Source organism: Gossypium arboreum, chromosome 8 (assembly GCF_025698485.1).
Source record: "Gossypium arboreum isolate Shixiya-1 chromosome 8, ASM2569848v2, whole genome shotgun sequence".
Lineage (NCBI taxonomy): Eukaryota > Viridiplantae > Streptophyta > Magnoliopsida > Malvales > Malvaceae > Gossypium > Gossypium arboreum.
Window position 1 is genome coordinate 129,339,070 of NC_069077.1, and position 23,659 is coordinate 129,362,728.

The following is a 23,659-nucleotide window of genomic DNA, read 5'->3' on the forward strand; positions in this document are numbered from 1 at the left end:
AAAGAAAGCTTTTTTCTTCTTTTTTACTTTCTCTTTTTCCTGCAAAAAACACAAAACTTGGGAAAAACTCTTTGGGACTTCATAGTGATTGAATTGATCATCACTCTGAAATTCCGGAATTCGTTGAAGTTGATTATTATATCAGTAGAGAGTAGTCATTTTAGTTCAACCAAGTACCAAAATGGGGGTCCATATTATTTGTCCTCTTTCTATGTTCTTATATTGAAGGTCATAATCACTAATCACTGAAGATATAATAATAGTAACTAAATTAATTAATTCGACTATAGGCACTTGGCAGTCATGGGGTAAAGACAAAGGACATAACGTTGATATTCACCGCTTATGCAGAGCTATATCCAAGCCCCGCACTCAAGGTACTTTGCTTACCTTAATTGCAACTTGACCACTTTGGTTTTTTTTCCCTCTATGATTATCAACAAATTTCATATTATTTAACTAAGGCACTAATCTTTATTTGCAGAATATGCTGGTGTGTTTCAAAATGGTTTGCCTGTGATAAAGTGGAACGAGATTGTGGATGATGACATCCAAGGGGAAGCTTTTAAGGTGAATAATTTCAGCCTCCCACTAAAAGTTAAAAAAAAAATAAAAAACTTTTTTTTATTAATATGTAATCATAAGCATTATATATATATATATATATACACGTGGTAATGTGATTTGTTTGTTTATGCAAAAAGACTCTGGAATTGAGTAAGATTAAGGAACATGTGGACAATATTAGATCCATGTTGGGTTCCATGGGGGATGGAGAGATAAGTTGTTCAGCTTATGACACGGCTTGGGTTGCTCTCATTGAAGACGTTAATGGCAATGGTTCCCCTCAGTTCCCTTCAACCCTTGAATGGATTTCCGACAATCAACTTCCTGACGGATCATGGGGTGACAAACACATATTCTTGGCCCATGATCGATTGATCAACACTTTAGCTTGTGTTGTTGCGTTGAAAACATGGAATCTTCATCCAGACAAATGCCAAAAAGGTACTTCAAAGGTTCTCATTTTGAATGTTATATCCATATCCGATACTTAATATTCAAACGGGACATTTCTTTTTCTCTCTCTTGAAAGGATTGTCATTTTTCAAAGAGAACATAAGCAAACTCGAAGATGAGAAAGCAGAGCATATGCCAATAGGGTTTGAAGTGGCTTTTCCTTCGCTTTTGGAAACAGCTCGAAGTTTGAGCATTGAAGTACCGTATGATTCACCTATCTTTCAAAACATCTACGAACAGAGAGATCTAAAGCTCACAAGGTATATATATAATTCCCAAGCTTTCCACAATTATTATCTGTGCATAATGTAATGTAAGTATTATATGTGTGGGATAGGATACCAAAGGAGATAATGCACAATGTGGCCACAACACTACTACATAGCCTTGAAGGGATGCTAGACTTGGATTGGGAAAAGCTTTTGAAGTTGCAGTGTCAAGATGGGTCTTTCTTGTTCTCACCATCCTCCACTGCCTATGCTGTCATGCAAACCAAAAACGAGAATTGTCTTAATTACTTAACCAAAATTGTTCAAAGATTCAATGGCGGAGTCCCCAACGTATACCCCGTTGATCTCTTCGAACATATTTGGGCTATCGACCGATTGCAACGCCTTGGGATTTCTAGATATTTCAACCCCGAGATTAAACAATGCCTAGACTATACTTATCGGTACGTGCAGCATATAATTAATTAATTTTCCTAAAGTTGAAACTGATCGTCAACTTTGGGTTTTTTTTTTTTTATTAAATTTCAGACACTGGACTCAAGAAGGGATATGTTGGGCAAGAAACACTCGGGTTCAAGACATTGACGATACAGCCATGGGGTTTAGGTTACTAAGGTTACATGGATACGAGGTTTCTGCCGGTATAAAGCTTTGGATCATTTCATATAGCTCTGAAAATGAATTGTTGTTTAGGTTACTAACATTCTTGGACTTGATATGAATGGAACAGACGTTTTTCGACATTTTGAGAAAGGCGGCGAGTTCTTCTGCTTTGTGGGACAGTCAAACCAAGCAGTAACTGGGATTTTCAACCTATATAGGGCTTCGCAACTGCGGTTCCCCGGAGACCAGATTCTTGAAGATGCCAACCGTTTTTCATCCGATTTCTTAAGAGAGAAACAAGCTACTAATCAACTTTTAGACAAATGGATCATAAGCAAACACTTACCTGGCGAGGTAAATTATATATTACATATACAAATATGAATAATCAGTAAATAATAACAACTTATTGAATAAAACAAAAAGAAATAAATAAATACCAAGTTTATATTAAAAATAATAAAAATATCATGATGGTACTTAAACTCGTATGAATAAAATATTATTATATTTCACTTCTTTATAAAATTGATTCTCTTATGACTGATCTGTCAATAGTGATTAGATACAGTGTGTTGAATTTTTTTCCGTTTCCAGTGACTGTATTTGTCTTATTTCGCACGTACTTTTAAGTAAAGGATATATTATTTATCCAGTGAGATTTGCGTAAAATATAAGTAAAATAATCTGAAATTTTATTTAAAAATAAAATAATTTGAGTAAAAATATAAGTAAAATATGTTTGAATATAAAATAAGGTTTATTTTTAAATGGGTTGAGTTTCAGGTAGATTATTTGGTTAGAACTTTGTTAATATTTCACTATTATATTATTATTATTTTGTTATTATTATTTAGATATTGTTAATTTTACTTTTATTTTAGATGCATTTATTTTCTAAGTAATAATTATTTTAATGTTATTTAAGTATAAATATTTTTTAATGTATTTTTAATTATTGAGACACATTTATTTAATATTTCTAATATATTTGATGTATTGTATTTTTAACTTTATTTTTATATGAATACATGAAGATCAGGTTAAGTTTGAGTTTAACATTTTAATTTAAATTAAATTTAAGTAAAATTATAAGTTTATTTTTTGGACCAAATTATCAGATCTAGTTCCAACAGACCAACCCTGTAGCTTATTTTTTCTATTTAGTTTATTAGCGCACTACTCCATCTCCATGGAGTGGGAGTTTGCAAGTTAAAAGCCAATTAAGTTAATTATAAAATATTTTTGTTTCTAAAACTAGTATTTTATTTATCTTACAATATGACAAAACATTAGATCAAGTTTTGAAAGTTTAAATATAATCAAAATTTTGAGTTAAAAAAAAAAAAACCCTTGAATTAAAAGAGTTTTTTTAATCATAAATTGAATGTACAACACTTGAAAATTATCTTGGTATATTTTGATACCTTTTAGTTAATTAACAGGTTGGGTTTGCATTGAAGTTCCCATGGCTTGCAAGCCTTCCAAGAGTGGAAACCAGATTTTACATAGAACAGTATGGTGGAGAAGATGAAGTATGGATCGGAAAGACTCTTTACAGGTTACCTTTTCCTTTTCCTTTTCATAGTATAATTAAAAATAGAAACTTTTATTATTCAAAAGAAATTCTATATAAAATTACAAATAAATAAATATATATATATATATTCTGCTGAAGACAGGAAATTAAATAGCTTACATTCCATTTAAAATAAATTACAGGATGCCGTATGTGAACAACAATGCATACCTTGAGCTTGCAAAGCTAGACTTCAACAATTGTCAAGCTTTACATCAGATGGAATGGAATGGCATGCAAAGGCAACCCGTTAACCCCCTTGCTTCCTCAATTATTTTAAATATAGATATAATGATGTTTACTCACAGTAACTAACAATAAAATGAGTTATGGGTATTCTCTGAGTTGGAGCAGGTGGTACTCGGAAATGGGTCTGGGTGATTTTGGAATGAGCAGAAGATCCCTTCTCTTATCTTACTTTATGGCAGCGGCCAGCATTTTCGAGCCAGAAAGGTCCCAAGAGCGGCTGGCATGGGCTAAGACCGCCTTCTTGGTTGAGACCATCGCCTCTTCTTTTCACAATGGAATACCCAAACCTAGCGATTATGAGCTCAGAAAAAGATTTGTCCAAGTATTCACAAGTTTGGGTGATGCACCATTTAGCCACTTTAATGGAAGGTACAACTACAACTGCTTACATTAATTTAAGATAAATCATAAAACTTATGCTTGTTCAGATTTGTTCAGATTTTATGTAAAAAGCTGTACTGCTGTATTAGTCAAACAAAGGAATTCCTGTAAACCATTTATGTAGGGACAGGATGGAAAGACTGACCTAGGTCAATGTGATGTGCCTAAGAAATTGACAAAGGTGATGTTTACATGTGATTTATGTTGTAGGAAGTTGGACTCAAACAGGACAATGCAGAAGCTCATTGACGCTTTACTTCGGACACTCAACTACCTATCCTTGGATGCACTTGTGGCTCATGGTCGAGACATTAGCCGTGACATTCGCCGTGCTGTAAGTAATCATTCTATCCATATCTATCTTTCCAGTAAAAATAAAATCGGACAGCTAAACCTAGTGTTGGAAACTAGAAATTCCAATGTGGTAATTTGGTGCTTTCTAAATGTTAATATTTTCCTTGTGGGGTTGAAAACAGTGGGAAAAGTGGATGTTGAAATGGGCAGAGGAAGGTGATACGCACCAAGAAGTAGCAGAATTAGTGGTGCAAACAATCAATCTTACCTCTGGATATTGGCCCACGGAGGAGCTAGTGCCTCACCCCCAATACCTGCGACTATCTAATCTCATCAATACAGTTTGCCATCAGCTCTGTCACTACCAAAAGCAAGAGGTCAGTTGCATGAGACTAAGACTTAGTTTGGATGGGCGGTGTGTTTACCTCCGGTGAGGTTAAAAATAGCGGTAGCGGTGAGATTAGATACTGTAGCGGTGAGATTAAAAATAGCGGTGGAGCGTGTGTTTGGATTCAAACGCAGCTGTAGCGGTAGGTGAAAATAAAAAATAACTATTAAGGACATTAAATTAGAATTGATATATAATAAAAGTTTTTAAATTATTTTACTTATATAAAATTATTAAAATATGTGAATTTATAAATTCATTTAATAAAATATTAAAATGTATCTTCCAATATTTTATTATAAATATTTTAATGAATTATATAATCAATTTAAATTATTTATTAGATAAAATGATAATAATTTTAATTTTTATAGTTAAATATTCTTTTATAACAATGATAAATATTATTTTCGTAAATAGTAACATTATATTTGGATCAAATTTTGAAGTATCTAAACGAATGATTTTTAATAAAAAAATATATAGTAACATAAGACATAACAAGTTTCATTATTACTAGAAATTAGGTTATGATACAAAATTGTTTTTACAAATATTGATTCATTAAATTAGGCCAAAATTTCAAGGATAAAATGTTAAAAAAATAAATAAAAATATGCTTATTTTCTCAGTTGCCTTTAATTGCTGCTGAAAGTTTCAATCCCATTTCAGCACCAGCAGTGAGATTGAAATGAAATTTCACTGCACTGGACTGGTGAACCAAACAGCAGTTCAGTGAGGTTGGGTAACCTAACTGAAATTCACTGGTGAAAAAAGCGGTACCAAAGGCAGCCTAAGAAATCTTTCTTATCAATTCAGCTAAGAAATCTTTCTTATCAATTCAGATGCATTCTTTCAGCATTTTTCTATATATATCCGGACATAAGTATGAGGATATGATCCTCCAGGACCCACTAAATACATAGAATTCATAGATGCTTACACTCACTCTTAAATTCAAATCTAAGTAACATAATTTACATATATATCATAGATGCTTTCATTGATCTTATAGGTGATTTTTAAGGGTAAGGGGATAAGTAATCCCTTTTGATAGTGTCAAACAATTTACTTATCATTTATGATGCGAGATGTTGCAGGTGCATGACAATGGGTGCTTTAATAACACCGATACAGATCAGAGCAGAACCCGGAAAATAGAATCTGCCATGCAAGAACTTGTTCAAGTAGTACTCGAAAATTCCTCAGACGACATTGACTCCGGATTCAAGCAAACATTTCTCACAGTAGCACAGAGTTTTTACTATGCTGCACACTGTGACCTAGAGACTATCATATTTCACATTGCTAAAGTACTCTTTGAGAAAGTACACTGATCAATCCTTCTTTTAAGGTTGATGTGATTATGATCATTCTTAAAGATTAATTCCATTTATGAATAGAGCTAGTTATAAAGCAAAACATAAAATAAAATCAATAATATCTGTTTCATGGCCACAAAAATTGAAATAAGTACTCCTTGAGAAAGTAAACGGAACAATCCTCCTTTCATGGTTGATGTGACTGTGATCATTCTTAAAAATCAATTCCCTTCATGAATAAAGCAAGTCATAAACAAGAAAAAAAAATCAATAATATCTGATTCCATGGCCACGAAAAATTGAAATTACTTTTTTAAGTAAACAAATAGAAAATGAAAAAAGCAATGGCTCACAGATATGAAGTCTTTGATAAGATCCATAGGTTTGTCCAATTATACCAAGCATCTGGTTAGATCATTTCTAAAGTTTGAAACTTCAAATCATGCATGCAAAATGAAATGACAATACCCAAAATGAAAATGTTGATCATTGTAAAATCCAAAATGAATAATTTTATCAACATAGATGTTCATAAATTTCTACAAAGAAAGAACTCATTTAATAATATTGGTTTTAACCCATAAATTTGGAAATTAACAGCATGTTTAAATATCCCTCTCTCCCACCACCGAAATCAATCCATGATATAACTCCTTCATAGACTTATCTAACACTTTGCATAGTTTTCATCATGTTTATGAAGTAGTGGGGATTATCAAATGGCTCTCTTAATTTCTATTTATAAAGGTAGAAATGATTTTATAAAATACAACTTATTAATTCAAAATTAAAATAATAATTCAAATTTAAAAATAAAATAATGATAATTAGTTTATTTCAAATTTAAGACTACATTATTGCACCTCATACGATTGATGGCTAGTGGAGAACAATCTTGGATTGACGATGATGAAACAAAACTCGAACAGTGGGTATTCTAATTGAGGACGTTGTAATAACAAACTCTTATTGTGAGTTACATGTGACGACCCAATTTCAATGGTATCAAAATATACGATTTGAGAACTCAATTTACATGAATCAAGTCTGTAAGGAAAAAAATAGAGATTAGGGAAGTTATTATGAAAATGTATTGAAATTCAGTTAAGTAAATTAACTAAGAAAGTAGTTAATTAAAGCTCAATGACTAAATTATAAAAGTTCAATCGCTATTGAGTTTTAATTTAGAAAAAGCTTGAGGACCTAGATAATAATTATCTAATGAACTAAAATAGTTATTTAACCATTGCCCATCATGAGTTAGTGGATGATGATGTTGATTAGCACTTTGTTTAGCTAATGGTTGATTAAGTATAATAATAACTTAATTAAACTAATTAAGTAAGCTTAATAAGATTAAACTATGTATAAAAATGACAATAGTGGGAAGAAAGATGAGAATGCTCATCTTTTTCCACCATCCAAAGAAAGAAAAGGGGATAAAACTTCAAGTCCTTCATCCATTTATCCAAACCAAAATTACTTAGAGCAAAAATTGGAAAGAAGTGGAGCTAAGTAAAGGAAGAGCTAAAGTTGTTGATTGAGCCTTGAAAGATCTACTAATTTTTTGTTTTGAAAGGTAAGTTTTCATGGAAGTTACTATCCTTCCTTTTTTTATAGGTATGCTTTGTATTTATTTCATGTTAATTTTATCTATGGTTAAACTCATGCTAAGATTATAATGGAAATTGACATATTAGCTAGGAAACATAAATGAACGAGGGTGAACTTGTGATAAGTTGAATGATGTTATGTCTATTGAATTGTAGCTAAAAGAATGGAAAATATCTTTCAATGTATCATTAAACTGTAGTGTGATTTGTACATAGCTACAACCTATGAATTTCGAAAATTGATATGTAAGGGTCACAACATATATATATGCATATATGAATGGTTGATGCCCATGTAAACTTAGTAGAAAGGTTAGGATATAGTTGACCTGCCAATAGAGTCATATGCTCATCTATGTACGGGTTTGTTAACAATGTAGAGATTATGATATGTCGATTAGGATCCAACATTTGTTGTGGATCATCGAGTATTCATTGTCGCTTTAGAGACCTTGGTGTGATGGAGGGATGTATTTGCATATGTATATGCATTTGTTGCCCACGGGCTTCGCACTCAGGTGTTTTGGTGTGGTGTAGTTTATGCTCACATGAGCTATCTTGGTGTGGTGTAGTTCACCCATGTGTTCAAGCCCATTTTTACTAAGATTACATTGAGTAAAACATTAAATTGAATCTTGAAACCAGGTAATGGAAAAAAAAAAAGAACTTGATTTGCTAAACTATAAAAGTATGCGGTTATAATCGTAATGGCATAGACGAGTAGCCTAGTGAAAAGAATTGAGAATAGAATGCTCTTACAAATATTGGTACATCTTTATGGTGATTTGGTTATAGTTATGATGTTTGACACATGAACACATATGTTTCCTATACTCATCATGTTCGTAATGTTATGTGCCTTTTTTAGCTAGATTTTTGCTTAGTTCAATTGGTATTTAGTATGCTCACCTATATAAATTCCATTTGAACTTACTAAGCATTAAATGTTGCTTACCTATCATTGTTTCTTTTCATGTAGATCCTTAGGCATCAGAAATTCTAAATCTAGTTTAGTGCAAATACCACACTATCATTAAGATGGAAAGAGTATGTTTATTTTTGTACTTATCATTGTGGCATGTATATAGGGAGTCTTTCTTGTAGTGGTCAATCTTTTGTAATGAATGTTAAAGTTGATTTTGAAAGATAAGGTTGGAAATGTCAAGTTTATGGTCATGTGTTTAATGCCAACTAAATTCTTTTGATTTCAAAAACCTTATGAGTTTTATGTGCATAAGTTTACTTGATAATGTGATGAGATGAATCGGTATTTTAGTTGAAATGTTAAATTAAGTGATTATGGATGAAAATATTAATGACAATGGCATTATTTGGGGCCTTAAAATCAATTGCATTTTTCAATTTGAGTAGGTTGAATTGAATGGGTAACATTTGAGGAAGTTTGCCACCAAAGTCACAACACAATCTTAATGATGTCACAGCGTAACCCACTGCTTTTCAAGTCACGACACTACGCATCTAAAGTCACGATGTTGAGCCTCTATCGACGAAGTTACAATGTGGGTTTACCATAGTCGCGACTCTAACTCACAAAAATTTGAAAACTTTGCATTTTAACCTATTTTAAATCTCGAAGTATCCAAGAGTTCTCATAGAGTTGTATAAAGTTAGAATATGATTGTAAAGAGTGTCAAGATTGTGTAATGATCACAATAACATTTGTAAATTTTTTATTTGAATCGTAATAGCTTGTTGTTACTTTGGTAACGAATGTGACATCTAGTAACTCGAACCCAGCGATCGGGTCGAATATGGGGTGCTACATTTAATGGCATCAGAGCTTAGATTTAGTTGATTCTAGGACTAAAACAAGATATACATTAAGTTTAGAAATACTTGCAACGGTAGTCTATAATAGTGTGATGTATCCTTGATTTAAATTGGCTTTGATTTTTTCTATAGATTATCCATGTTCGCTAACTTAAGACAAGCTGTAAATGTGAAGTAAAAAGTAATGCTTTTGCCTCTAATCAAAGAGCTCAAATTTTGCCTACCCTGCAAGGGCTAGGGGTGATGTTCTTACATCTGGTGCCCTAAGTGTAGTATTTTCATCTATGTAAGGGGTGATGTTCTTACATCTGGTGCCCTAAGTGTAGTATTTTCATCTATGTACACTTATAATTTTGTCGAATAGATTGGTTAATAAAATTATTCATGAATTACATTAATATCTTTTTTATATTGTCCTCAATGGTTTTTGCATGTAAAGAAAAATGGAAGCAAATATTAGCTCATTGGTTGTATATTATTTAACTAATACTAAGCAATATTACGTGGTTGGATTGTAATACGGAAAGACAACTTATATTAGTAGACGAACCTAAACATGTCATTAGTCTAATTGAAAATGAGTAAACCAATTGAAAGATTAATATTCTGCCTATCAAGTCCAATTAGGAAGATGATGTATCTTGGGCATTGGAGCAGATGACTCCCAGAAGATAGAGACATAGATGTAACTGACTGTGCTGACAGTACATCGAATTGGACCCAAGCAGAATAGATCAAATCCGTTTATGGAATTATTCAATTGTGACATTTATAGTGTGACATACCTTAATCTTGAGTAGATGATAGTCTATACATGTGTGACTCATATGCTTTAATGTAACTAAAAGTCTGAGTTCAAATAGATAAGGAACCGAAAGTTGGTGCATTGGGTATACAACTTTTGCCGTATGTAACATCATTTACAATAGTGGGATTCATAACCCAAGAAATGGGTAAATGATATCCTCCCATTAGCATTACATGATAGATGAAAAGTAAACGTGGCCACGGGTCGTTCATTTTTGTGATTAATGACTTAATTACTATTTAATAGTAATTGACTTTTTATGAAGGAAGATGTAATGGTTACCATGAGATAAAATAGGATAATATTGGGAGAGTGGATTTATCCCAAAGAGGTTAAATATATCCTATGAAGGTAACACAATTATTACAAGGTCATTGGACAAGCACTGGTTGAGTTGTTTTCGTAATGGTATGTCATTAGAAAGAGCTCAATCACGATACTATTGTGGAATGACTTCGTGACTAAATGAGTTTATAATTAATAAGCAAAAAGCTAGAACTTAATTATAAATCATTTGATCCCTAATCGCATATGTCCAATTGGTTCCTTCGTTAGCTCGTTGAAATCAGAAATAAATTGCATATTGAATCAAATGAACATAAATTGATAGAAATGGTAAAATTAGAGAAATGAAAAACATTTAGAAATGAATATGGTTTTCTCACTAAGTATGGAAATGACCTGAGAATTAATTTATGATTTTTCGAATTCTTATTTAATTAATTAAAAATTAAAGTTCAAAATGAAATTAAATTAATTGGTAATTGTGAATCCATTGAATGTAGAAAAATTAAATATATTTTCTTATAGATTCTTTTATGGTAAAGTAGCTATGATTTTAACAGAATTAGGATAGGTTTAAAAAAATTATTTAATTAATTTAAATTAATTTATTATGTTTATTTCGAAAAATAGAAAAACAATTATTGGGTTGGATTGAATTATACTGTTGGATTAAAAGTCTAAGAAGCACTTATAATTAAACCCGGCACTTGAGAGACCTAAAAGCCCCTCATGATGGATACATAGGACGGAAAACCCTAGTATATTTAACTAGGGTTGTCGCCCCTCTCTCTTCTAGTTCAACTAGGGAGTTGTTTTTTTATTGAAACAGACTTCTACTAATTCAACAAGGTTTTCACTTCTTCTCCTTATAAATAGATGGCATCGGTAGAGCTAAATGCACAAGAATAAGTTTTACACAACTTTAAAATATTTTTATTTTTCTTGAAAATAGTGATAATTTATTTCTAAGTATAAATTTTATTTTATGGAATAACAATTCTACTAGTTTAGAAGAAAAGTAGGACTTCTTTATTTAGAAACATTTAAATATTTTTTTTATTAGTCTGCCTGTTGGCATGTTTCTGCCTGCCTGTTGGCACGTTTTGGAGTCTTTTCTCTTCTCTTTTACTATTTTTGTTTCTTTTTTGTGATCTGTTTCTGGTCTCTTTTATGATTTGAAAAGGGGAGCAGGTGGGGTGAGAGAGAAGGAAAGCGGTATTTCAGATCTGGGTTTGGATGATGGGGAAGAAGATGCATTTTCTATACAGTGAGAGTTAGACGAACAGAACACTATGTATAGCTTATGTTTGGTGGGGTGTTTTCTTACGGCTAGTGTTGTGTATTTCCTTGCCATGAGGAATACTTTGGCAAATATTTGGCATCCTTTGAAGGGGTGCAAATATCGGATCTGGGGGAAAAACGGTATCTGTTTAAGTTTTTTAATGAGCTTGATATTTCACGGGTTATTACAAGCGCTCTGTGGATTTTCAACAATCACTTATTGATTTTTCATAGGATTCAAGAGAATGAAGACCCGATGTCTGTGCCATTTGTGCTTTCGGATCGGTGGGTTCAGGTTCATGATTTGCCACCTGGTTTTTTCAAAAATTCAATGACGAGACAGTTTGGTAATTTCCTTGACAGATTCTTGGAATATGATACAAACCAGGTTCTTAATGGTTATAAGAACTATATGTGGATTCGTGTGTAGATTGATGTTAGAAAACCTTTGAAAAGGAAGAAGAAAATTATGATTTCTGTTTCGAAGTCCATTTATGCCAAACTTAAGTATGAGAAATTAACTTTGTTTTACTTTTTATATGGCTGCCTTGGCCATGAGGATAATTTATGTCCTTTGCATTTACAAAATGGTCTGCAGGTAATGGAGTTGGGGTGGGATTTGACGTTGAGGGCTCAGGTGAGGAGAGCTAGCACTGTCAATAGCATTTGGATTAGGAATGAGGGTAAAAGCAATTTTTTTGGAAAGTCTCATTTTGGGCAACAATCTTGCCAAAATTCAAGTCAAAATCTGAGGCGTGGACCATGGGCTAATATGAACAGTTTTCTGAGAATAAATTTAGAAGGATCCAAATTTCCAGCTGATTTGAATAATGTCCAGCAATGGGGGAATTTCAAGATTAATGAGGGGCAGAATATAGGGCATGGAAAAAGTCAATTGATGGGGCCTTCTATAAAGGGGGATGATTTGAGGAAAACTACAGTGGATAAGGGAATTATGGCTGGAATGGAGTTTTCAAATATGGAATGTGAATTAGAAGATGATCCAATAATTAATGAGGAAGAAAAAAATACAGAAATTCAAATTTTTGATCTCTAATGTTTCTAATGTTCAAGATTTATTGGAGGTTAGTGGTGGGCTTTCAGCTCATAAACAGCATATATCGGTGGCTGGCCGGAAGAAATGAAAATTTATTGCTGAAATGTTCGTGGATTGGGGAGTTTGCGAGTAGTTAAAAGACTTCAGCATATGCTAAAAATTTATCATCCCCAAATTGTTTTTTTTATGGAGACTAAATTGAATGCTAATAGAATGGAAGGTGTTAGGAAATGATATGTTTTTTTTAACAGAGTTGATGTCTTTACTAAAGGTTCTCGAGGGGGTTTAAGTATTGGTTGGAATAGGGGACAATTAGTCACTTTGAAGAGTTTTTTTAAAAAACCATATTGATGTTGAGATTCAAGAAGATGAGGAAAGACCTCAGTGGCATTTTACGGGTTTTTATGGGGCCCCGGATGTGAGGAATAAAGCAAAGATGTGGGACTTACTTAGAAGATTAGGGAGAAATAATTCGCTGCATTGGCTTGTGGGCGATGATTTTAATGATATTCTCTTTGCCCATAAAAAACAGGGAGGACTACCTAGGGAAGAGGTCCACATGGAGGCTTTCCGTTGAACGTTGGATGAGTGCCAATTGGAGGATATTGGTTTTTTCGGCTCTTGGTTTACGTGGGAAAGGGGTCGAATAATGGATCGAAATATCAAGGAAAGAATTGATAGAGGGGTTGCTACTGATGGCTGGTTCCAACTTTTCCCAACGTACTCTTTAAGGCATCTTCCTCATTCCTTTTCAGATCATTGTCCATTGCTAATTGAGACGAATGAGGGAAAGCTGAATAGACGTCATACAAAATTTTGGTTTGAAGCTTGGTGGGTTTTGGAGGAATCGTGCAAAAAAAAAGATTAGGAAGCTATGGACTGGGAGTTCTGGTTCCTTCCTTTGTCGTATGTCAAGTCTTACTACGGGGTTGAAGAATTGGGCGAGAAAAATAGAGGCCAACAGAGGGAGGGAAGTGAAACGTTTAAATAGAATACTTGAGGAATTGAATTGTAATGATAGATTAGAAGGGAATTTGGTAGAACTTGTGGAGGTTAAATTGCATTTGAATATAGAGATGGACAAGGAGGAAAGGTACTGAGAGCATAGAGCAAGAGTTAACTGGTTGAAGATGGGTGATAAAAATACCTCTATTTTCCATAGATATACTTCCCAACAACAACGTATCAATCAAATTTGTGGTTTACAAAGACCTAATGGTTCGCTTGCTAGTGAGGGAAAAGACATTGAGAATATTGCGCGGGGTTATTTTTTGGACTTATTTGGGTCTAGAGGTGTTGGAAACTTAGAGCATATCCTTTCTGGTGTTCATAAGTGTATTACTGACAACATGAATCAACGTGCTGGCTCCTTACACAGATGAAGAAATTATGGAGGTGCTAAAAGGGATGGGGCCTACAAAAGCTTCCAAACCTTATGGTTTTTCAGCAGTCTTTTACCAAAAATATTGGAATATTATTGGTAAAGATACTAGTGAGTTTTTCTTGATTATTTTGAATTATGATAAATCGATAGAAGATATTAACAGGACTCAAATAGTGTTGATTCCAAAAACTGTTAATCCTATTAATCTGAAAAAAAATTTCCCTACCAGTTTGTGTACGGTGATTTATAAGATTATCGCTAAGACAGTAGCAAATTGACTTCAAGAGGTACTAGATGATTGTATTGATGTGGTCCAGAGCACGTTCATTCTTGGAAGACTCATTACGGACAATATGTTATTGGCATATAAGGTACTTCATTCTTTTAAGAACAAAAGATCTGGCAGAAAAGGTTTTTTAGCTTTGAAACTTGACATGAGTAAGCCTATGACCGAGTCGAATGGTTTTTTATCAAAGGAGTGATGTCAAAAATGGGATTTGCAAATTTGTTTATTGATGGTATTCTCTGTTGCATAAATTCTGTTCAATACTCTATTTTAATTAATAGGGAGGAGGGGCTAAATTTCAAAGCAACAAGGGGATTGCGTCAAGGTGATCCCTTAAGCCCTTATTTGTTCTTGTTCTGTGGAAAAGGTTTATCGCCGTTAATAAGATTAGCAAGTCAAGAAAAGAAGATTGGGGTTAAGGTGTATAGATCTTCTCCAACAATCACCCACCTTATGCTTGCAGATGATTGTATTATTTTTAGCGAGGTTTCGAATAGGGGGTAAATGTGTTCAAAAAAATTCTTAAGGAATATGAGGCTTGTTCGGGGCAGTTCGTTAATTTTGAAAAATCCACAGTTTTTTCAACACAAATGTAACTGATTAAGAGAAAAATTTGGTGTTCCAGGGGCTGAATGTTCGTTGTTCGTCAGATTTGGAGAAATATCTAGGTCTTCTAAATAGGGTAGGAAGAAAAAAGAAGAGGGCTTTTCAAAATCTGAAAGATAGTTTAAAACAGAAGATTAATAGTTGGAGCATAAGGGCTATTTCTCAATGAGGTAGAAAGGTTTTTATAAAAGATGTTTTGCAAGCAATTCCCACCTAGACGATGGCATGTTTTCTTTTGCCAAAATCCTTACGTTCGAAGCTGAAAAACATAATGAGTTCCTTTTGGTGGCAAAAAGGTCATAGAAAGAGAGGTATGCATTTTAAAAGGCTTTAAGTGTGCTTAAGGAAGAGGGTGGCATGGGCTTTCGTAATTTGAGTTTTTTTAATATTGTGTTATTGGCCAAACAAGGTTGGCGTCTATTATGTATTCCTAATTTATTACTAGCGCGTACTTTGAAGGCAAAATATTATAAATATTCTGATTTTTTAAGCTTTAGGTTGGGCATTTTAACTTTCTTTACCTAGTAGAGTATATGGTTGCTAAGGGACTCCTCTTGAAGGGCTTGGGATAGCGGATTGGTGATGGACAACAAGTCTCCATTTGGGAAGATGCTTGGGTTCCTGGATTAGAGGAAGTCAGACTTCAGAATTTAAATCTTGATTCGGAATTGATAAAGGTTACAAATCTGATTGATACTAATACAAGGAAATGGAATGCTGATTTGATCTATAGTACCTTTATAGAGAATGAGGCAGAGAGAATTTTGTGCATTCATTTGTCCTTGAGTTCGCACGAAGACCAAACTATTTGGAGAAGAGAGTCGACTGGTAAGTACTCGGTCCGCAATGGACACAAGTATCTTGTACATGAAGGCCAGAATCAATTATAGAACAATTACAAGAAATTTTACAAGCGACTATGGAATTTAGAGCTGCTTTCTAAAATTAAAAGTGATTTTAAATGTTAATAATACGGTTAAATAAGTAAATTATTAAATAAAATTAATAAAATTAAAGAAAACAAAGTTATCATCTTTGTTATTGTCTTCTTCCACTGTAATTAACCTAAAGGAAAGCCATTAATGAAGCTCCAAGGTTCAGCCATAGTTCATTCTTGTATGTAAGTGTATTTTCATCATGTTCTTAATGATTTCTATGTTTTTGGAGTCGTTGTAACTTAATCTAGCTAGCCCAGAGACTAATTTGTAAAATTGTTAAAAGATTAGGGGTTTTCCATAAAAGTATTCATGTTTATTATGAAGTTTGATAAAACAAAATGAATCTTTGTTGTTAGATAAACAACTTTTGTAAAGAAATTTTGTTGAATTGTCAAATAAGGATTTATTTGTAAAATGTGTAAAATGTGTGGTGGAAATTATGAAATAATGAAATAATGAAATGTATGAGCTACTATGGCTGTATATGAAATTCTGCTAGCTTGGGTAGAGATGAAATTCAATGAATTTTAATTTACTAGCTTATGGACTAAATTGTAAAGAAATCAAAACTATAGGGGCAAAAATGTAATTTTGTAAAAAATTATGAATTTTGTATTGAATTATACAGAATAGATATTAAATGGATTGAATTTATTCGTTTAGATCAAGATAGACCTCGTATAGCTTTAGAATAGGATAAGGATAAAGCTTCAGATTAATCGACTCCATTTCTATGTTTTTATTATTGAAGTAAGTTCGTGTAATTCAATAGTGTTTATATGCTTTCTATCAAACTATGTATATATTGTGGATTGCATCGTAAATAATTGTTGCATATCCAACGATGATATGTCGACTATCGAGCCCCATTTGAACCTTAGGAATTCGTAGGATATAAATGACATTTCCTTAGGGTTTACATGTTTCGAGTGCTGGTCTTGAATGTCCTACAGGTGGCTAAGTTCTGACATTTGTTGCGGATGCTCGACAGCTTGTGGGCAGCACCGTGTAACTATATTCCGACCCATGGCTCATGTGAGCAGGCTCATTTCGCAGCTCGTGTGAGCATACTCTTTTCACAGTTTGTGTGAGCATATATGTAAAGGAAAGGACAGACTACGGTTATATGTTTAGCACACTTTGTGTGAGCTATCTTGCGTATCAAAACGATATTCTAATTAGTTCAACGGGCATGAATTGAAAGACTTTGAAATGGTGAGTTACATGGAAAATATGCTATGTTGAGATGGATGAAAATCCCAAATGAATCATATTTAAGTTTAATGGACATCTATGTTAATTGCCTGTGAATTATGTTCAAATATGCTAACATGTTTGTGTTGATGCTTAACCTTTGGCCAAGCTATTGGTTGGATTATGCCATGCTAAATTTTAATGTTATGAATGAAATGGTAAGTTAAGTTTATGTTATACGAACTTACTAAGTATTATATGCTTACTTTGTGTTCTTTCCTATGTTTTATAGATTATTGGAAGCTTGATCGGTTTGGAAGCTTGTCAAAGACTTATCACACTATCCATCGGCTATATCGATAGATTTTGATATTTTATATCATGGTTATAATGGCATGTATAGGTGTTTTGTGCTTGATGAAATAGCCATTATATTTGGTTTGTAAATATAGTATTTTGATTGATAAACTAGTTTTCATGTTGACAGTTAGATATGTGGTTTTATGATTGATGACATTTTAGCATTTTGGTGCTTAAATGGTTGATGTTGAAATGGTCAAGTAGATGTATGTTTTTAATGATTAATTTGGTATATTTTTTTTGAAGTTTGACAAGTGGTCAATTATGCTTTATCTTGGCATGTTGAATTATGATTGTGTATAGTTGATTTATGCCAAAACATGTATATGTTTGGTTGTTGTGATTGAAGTGCCTTTTAGGCACATTGGTTGTATGAATAAATACCATTATCATCTAGCTTGATTATGCATGTTTTAGGTACATTTTGAAAGCTTTAAATAGGCGCAAATGGCTTGTAAGTGTGACCATGTTTTGGGTGAAAGAAATGGCTTGAAAATGGCCTATTTCTTGTCCACACGATCTAAGACACTGGCGTGTGTCTCAGCCATGTGTCCTTTGTAGGTTTCAAAGGGTTGCAAGTCAGACAGTTACACGGCCTAGTGCACGGCCTGTCACACAAGCGTATGAGATCATTTTGAGAGTTACATGACCTGACACACGGGCGTGTGACTTGGCAGTGTAACCCAAGTCAGAGAGTTACACGGTCAGGAATTACAACAGGGCCGTGTGTCCTTACTTTGAATGTCCACACGGCTTAAGACACAAGTGTTACATGAAATTCAAATTAGTAATTCGAAAAATAAGATAAAATAACAATTCAGAAAAAAAATTAAAACTAGGATAATGATAATAATTAATTTATTTCAAATCTAATACTACATTGTTACATGTAATATCCTATCCAGCTATGAGAACAAATTAAAACCATTTCAATAAAAACTCCCATGAAATCCAACTCAGAGATAATGAAAATAGAAATTAAAATTTACTTTTGAAAAAAATGATTAAGACAAAGAAACCAAGATCATTAAGCCTGGGTAGCAAAGGAACACAAGTCTTTTTACTGATGTCTTTTAAAATGATCAATTGACAAGTCCACAAGATCCAGCTGCTTTGAGCTGTGTTTGGTAAAAAGTATACCAAACATGGCAGACAGCATCCAATAGGTTGGTGCTCTTTCAACATATGGTAGAAGATTAAAAATATCACATCCAAAAGATTTTGATATCCCAATTGGAATTTGTAAATAAAAGTCTATCCACCTTTTACTGCTGCTCATATAAAAGCACCAATTAAACAAAACTCATTTACAAATATCAGTCAAAAGGAACTTCTATTGAAATTATTAAATTTTGGTATGTCTCTATGTCCTAATATGAAACAGGTCATTGGTGCTGTGACTTTTAATTTCTTGTCACTAAGTTGCTAGAGATAATGATGATACAATAAAGTTGGCAAGCTTTATTTCTAAAGCAGTAAAACTCTTCAGATAAAGCAAATTCCTTGACGACTAAACATCATCAGGAATATCAATTCAAAGACTATAGCTAACGTACTACATACTTTTAGATTGTCAAGCATTCTAATATGCTAAAGAAAAGCTTCTTAACAACTTGGAGGGGCACATAATAGGAGCAGGACCACGTGAAATGAGTAATAATCAAAGGGATTACAAGCCCCACATCAGAATCCAAAATTTAATAATGTGAGCAGAGTAGCACACCTGAAACTGACAATGGGCAGCACAACTGTAGGAATCAGGATCCTAACACGCAAATCCCTTAATGTTGGCATCATCAACTCTTCATGGTTTGGCATTTACTGGAATCATGAAAAACATGAAGAAAACCACCGGGCCACAGCACGCCTAACAGCATGGGATTAAAGTTGGAACTATTCATCCGTGACCATGTTAGCCAGAAAACAAAGATATGGAGATTTCAGAAAAATGCATGGACGACCTGAAAGCAAGAGTCCATACAAAAGCCAAAAAAAGTGAGGACCCCATTGGGATTAAAACCCATTTTTAGCAAAAATCCACCAAAATGTGGTCTGCTGCACTGATGGCTGATCGGTTCATAATTTCTTCTTGAATCAGACAAAGGTTCGTGAGACCCCTTCGTTTTCCGAAGAGGCAAACAGGCACGTGAGACCGGACCCAAAAGAAGTTACGGCAAACCTATTCCTGCCTTCCTAAGGGCCTCCTAACATTTTTGCACAAATTTAGGCCACAAAAACCATTTCCCTTTGATAGATATAAAGCAATAACTTTTCTGTCAACCTTTTTTTATCATGTTTGACACTATACCAGTCTTTCTAGAATAACCAAACAACTTTTTTATTGAAAAATTATACTAATACACAACCGTTTTAAAGAAAAGATGAGTTGGGTTTTTTCGGTTCAAGATAATAGTGTTAGGCTACTTGCTGAAAATAATCATTCAGCCCAACAGGGCACCACCTCTCAAATGTACATAGAAAAGGTGCCTTCAAATGTACATAGAAATTAGTCTTGAATAGAAATTTAGGAATAGAAATGATATAAACAAACTTGAAGCTCCAAAAAGCAATTATCATGCTTGCTTAAATGGGAGCTCTAAAAATCTACTCTGAACTTTATAACAGATCAGCAGGCACTTCTAATCATGAAAATTGGAAAGCTAGAAATATTTGGAAAGGGAAAATTCGGAGTATTGTAATTTGTAAAGAAGGATAACATTGTATAAAAGCATAATCCAAGAGTTATACAAATACAAGGTACAATGAAAGATAAAGGTCACAACCACACTGAAAACATTAAATGTGTTCATTACTAAGAACATTTTCTTGTCCACATGTTTGGCATACCTAAAGCTCTCTGATATCCCATCTCTGCAAAAACATGAAAATGTTCTGAAGCAACACAATAAAAAATAGCAGGGAGAAGTTCCATAGGAAGTGGATCTAATCATACTCCAATTCGTCAGGTGTCACTGGCCGTTTAAGGGGTATGATTGATTTCTTTTCAACATCTCTAGATAATGCTTTCCTCATATCTAAAACCAAACCGCAAAATTAAAGTTAAGAAGCAGATATGCAGGCAGAAAAGAAACATTCTGGTTGGACATCAAAATCCACATACCTAGCCCATCTTCCTCTCCGGAATAATAGCGTAGCACCCTTCTGTATATTACATATCCAAGCTGTAAAAGAAAAAAAAAAAAAAAAGCAGGTAAGTCTTTCTTGCTTTATACGCATTGACAGGCACAAACACATGAAGACATCAGAAGACAGAGAGGAGAGCATCATATCATTACTGGCACTCAGAAATGCAATCCATCAGTCATGCAAGACTCTACCAGCAATCTTACTAGTCAATATAAGAAAAAATGATTCTGACAGTTCCCAACTAATTATTTATGGTGTAGAACCATTCCAAATCAAGAGCAATAAGTTCCAGAATTCAACCTCTACAATAGTAGATGCAGCTCCTAGATAACAAGAAAATACTACCAAAGGAATGAAACAAATTGCTAGCACTGGGATGGTATGCACTGTAGTGGTTGATATTATTAAGAAGCGAAAACTATAGATATGGCCTGTAAAAGGCGTTTCCTAAAATAGAGATGGTTTAGGAGCAACCAAATTTAATTTTCAATAGATATAGAACAATAAGCTATGAGCTAATGCTACTTAGACAAACCCAACTTAAAGTGAACTTAAGACAAGATAATGACTTACAACAGACGTAATTTTGACTTTAACTGCATAATTTCTTTTCATGAGGATAAATTCAATTGCAGTATTTGTTTAACCAACTCACATTACATAAAATTTTAGAGGGGCCTTAAATGAAGGGTTTTTTAACACATACATAACCTTAGTGTGATTTCTCCTTTCCTCTTTTTCCAATTTCTTCTTCTTCTATCTCTCATAACATGAAGAAGAAAGCATTAATACTGGTACAAGTATGACCATCCGTACTTCTCAGTTTTAACTATGAATCCTAATTTGCTTAAAAAGCATAGAACTGAAGGTATTTTACAGATCTCATTAGCATCTCTTTTATCCAAAAATCATTGGTGCTCCATCCAATTCCTTGATCATGACTCAAGGGGATCAATTCATCCTCTGCAACATCATAAACCAATCTCATCCCCATGGAACATCCAGAAACAAATATGCATACAGATATCAAAGATTAGAAAACAAAATTCTGGATTTACCTTGCTGTTACCCACTAGTGAAGAATAATGTGCAATTAGGCATGATAGCCACATTTTACAAACTTTACCAAATCAAACATTTTCTTGCCATTTTCCCTGATTCTAACAGGTAGTGCTTAATTCTCATGCAAACATAGAAGACATGGAGTGCGTTATGCATGTACATGCAAACACACTTTCAATGACATGGGAAAACAGTGATCGCAGAACAGAGGAGAAAAAATCTGAACAACAGCAGCGACATACATCTCAAACTGCATGCCAGGCAGTACAATCTTAATGGGAAAAGTATGATGTAATAATGTCCAAAATGGAAAGTTCTAGAATTATTACCTTCTCATACATCTTTATAGCTGGTGTATTAGAAGCTCTCACAAACAGATCCACAAAATATGCCTTGTCTCTGCCAAAGTAAATTATAATATTAAAAAAATACTAGAGTATATTAAACAAAAAAAAAATCATATATACTATATAATTTTGCATTAGGTCAAGATGAATTATAAAATTGGCTGACATGAAAGTACAAAGCAAGATAAAACCAATCAAGCATGACCAAATTTAAAACAACTTGAAGCTCGGTGCACTGTAAATTATTTTTTTAAATAATACCAGAAACAAAACAAAATCCTTTTCGACTCAGCAATTACAAGTTAGTTTCAAAGGAAGATCTCCTACACAGAACTACAAGATGACCTAGCTCGTTAGCCAGTTACTTAACCTTCACCATTTGAACCAAAAATGTTTGTGCTCAGAAACTTGTATTAGTTTCATCATAAATATCAAATAACGAACCTTATAACTATCTTAGCAGTTCATATTACACAATGAATAAAGCATGGAGCAAATTTCTAAAAGGATGAAATATATATATTAAAGAATTTACTAGTCTGATCATTTCTAATCTTGCAATCAATCCTAAAATTTTATTAGAAAACTTACTACTTCTGTAATTTCTAGTCTTGTAACCAGCCCTTGCTACAGACTAGCTGCAGACAGAATTTACTCAAATCAATGAACAATAAACGTACTTACATCTTATCACTGATATCTTCCAAAAGGTTCATCAGTTTCTTAGCCAGCTGCTGCCTACGATATTCTGGCGCTACAGTGACTGCCGTTACATGGCCATGCCAAGACTCACCTTGCCCCTCAACTTTCCCCATAACTGCAACCAATTTCAAAGGAATAAAATCTAGATGCACCAATCCCAAAACAGCATTGCCAGTAAAAAGCATATCCCTATTCAAGTCAAACCTTGAACGTGACCGATAAAATGTAATTCCAATTACTTATAGTAATAAACTAAATACATAAGGCAATGAACATCAGAAATAGAACCCAATTCTTTCTTTTCACAGTATGAGTGTTAAAATTCCAGTTACATAAATAAGAAAGAAGAAAAGAAAGCTTACTGTAACCCATTATTCGATTGCCGGGGCCTTCAGCTACATGAAAGTAATCGGGCCATCGAGCTAAATATGTCATGTAAAATGACATGTTAAACTGTAATAATAACACAATTATCATTGATGGAAACAATTTACAACTCGTCCAAGCATTTGCAAGTTCAAAAAAAGAAAGATAAACTAAAAGGCAAAAACTAAAAGGCAAGAGTTTTAAAGCTTACGGTTTCCGTTAAGTGGTCGAGATTGACGGATGCGAAACGAAGAAGATCATTGCAGCAAAATCGGCGTATAGTCGTCATCTCAATCTTCTTTGGCTGCCGGTAATGGAAGCTTAATGAAACGCAGGGCTACCAGAATGGTGGTTCAAACTTCAAAG

The 23,659-nt window shown here is 33.5% G+C and overlaps 2 protein-coding genes across 3 annotated transcripts; one reads left to right on the forward strand and one right to left on the reverse strand.

Annotated features, from left to right (window-relative positions):
* Positions 1–700: 700 nt before the first annotated feature.
* LOC108468330 ((-)-kolavenyl diphosphate synthase TPS28, chloroplastic-like) lies at positions 701–6,171 on the forward strand. The gene is made up of 11 exons (XM_053018227.1): positions 701–1,008; positions 1,097–1,280; positions 1,358–1,693; positions 1,779–1,891; positions 1,981–2,207; positions 3,299–3,414; positions 3,576–3,674; positions 3,787–4,002; positions 4,258–4,396; positions 4,539–4,733; positions 5,845–6,171. Exons 1-11 carry the CDS (start codon positions 753–755, stop codon positions 6,079–6,081), a joined length of 2,118 nt encoding a protein of 705 aa, XP_052874187.1. The 5' UTR covers positions 701–752; the 3' UTR covers positions 6,082–6,171.
* Positions 6,172–20,314: 14,143 nt separating this feature from the next.
* On the reverse strand, positions 20,315–23,644 carry LOC108469632 (N-terminal acetyltransferase B complex catalytic subunit NAA20). 2 transcript variants are annotated; one of them, XM_053031754.1, is made up of 7 exons: positions 23,505–23,644; positions 23,290–23,380; positions 22,910–23,042; positions 22,208–22,277; positions 20,791–20,851; positions 20,623–20,704; positions 20,315–20,540 (listed from the first exon to the last, which is right to left on the reverse strand). In XM_053031754.1, the coding sequence occupies exons 1-7, from the start codon at positions 23,580–23,582 to the stop codon at positions 20,330–20,332; spliced, it is 726 nt and encodes a 241-aa protein (XP_052887714.1). In that variant the 5' UTR covers positions 23,583–23,644; the 3' UTR covers positions 20,315–20,329. The 2 variants fall into 2 exon arrangements, with proteins under 2 accessions (XP_052887714.1, XP_017626071.1); XM_017770582.2 differs by having other exon boundaries at positions 20,369–20,704.
* Between the last annotated feature and the right edge of the window lie 15 nt (positions 23,645–23,659).

Bases quoted from the DNA above. Each gene is read 5' to 3' on its own strand.
- LOC108468330 (XM_053018227.1), top strand. From the start codon at position 753: ATGTTGGGTTCCATGGGGGATGGAGAGATAAGTTGTTCAGCTTATGAC. The intron at 1,281-1,357 runs GTATATATATAA...TGTGTGGGATAG, and splicing joins AGAGATCTAAAGCTCACAAG to GATACCAAAGGAGATAATGC. The intron at 3,415-3,575 runs GTTACCTTTTCC...AATAAATTACAG, and splicing joins ATCGGAAAGACTCTTTACAG to GATGCCGTATGTGAACAACA.
- LOC108469632 (XM_053031754.1), bottom strand. From the start codon at position 23,582: ATGACGACTATACGCCGATTTTGCTGCAATGATCTTCTTCGTTTCGCA. The intron at 23,381-23,504 runs GTAAGCTTTAAA...TTATTATTACAG, and splicing joins TCGACCACTTAACGGAAACC to TTTAACATGTCATTTTACAT. The intron at 23,043-23,289 runs GTAAGCTTTCTT...AATTGGTTGCAG, and splicing joins CAATCGAATAATGGGTTACA to TTATGGGGAAAGTTGAGGGG.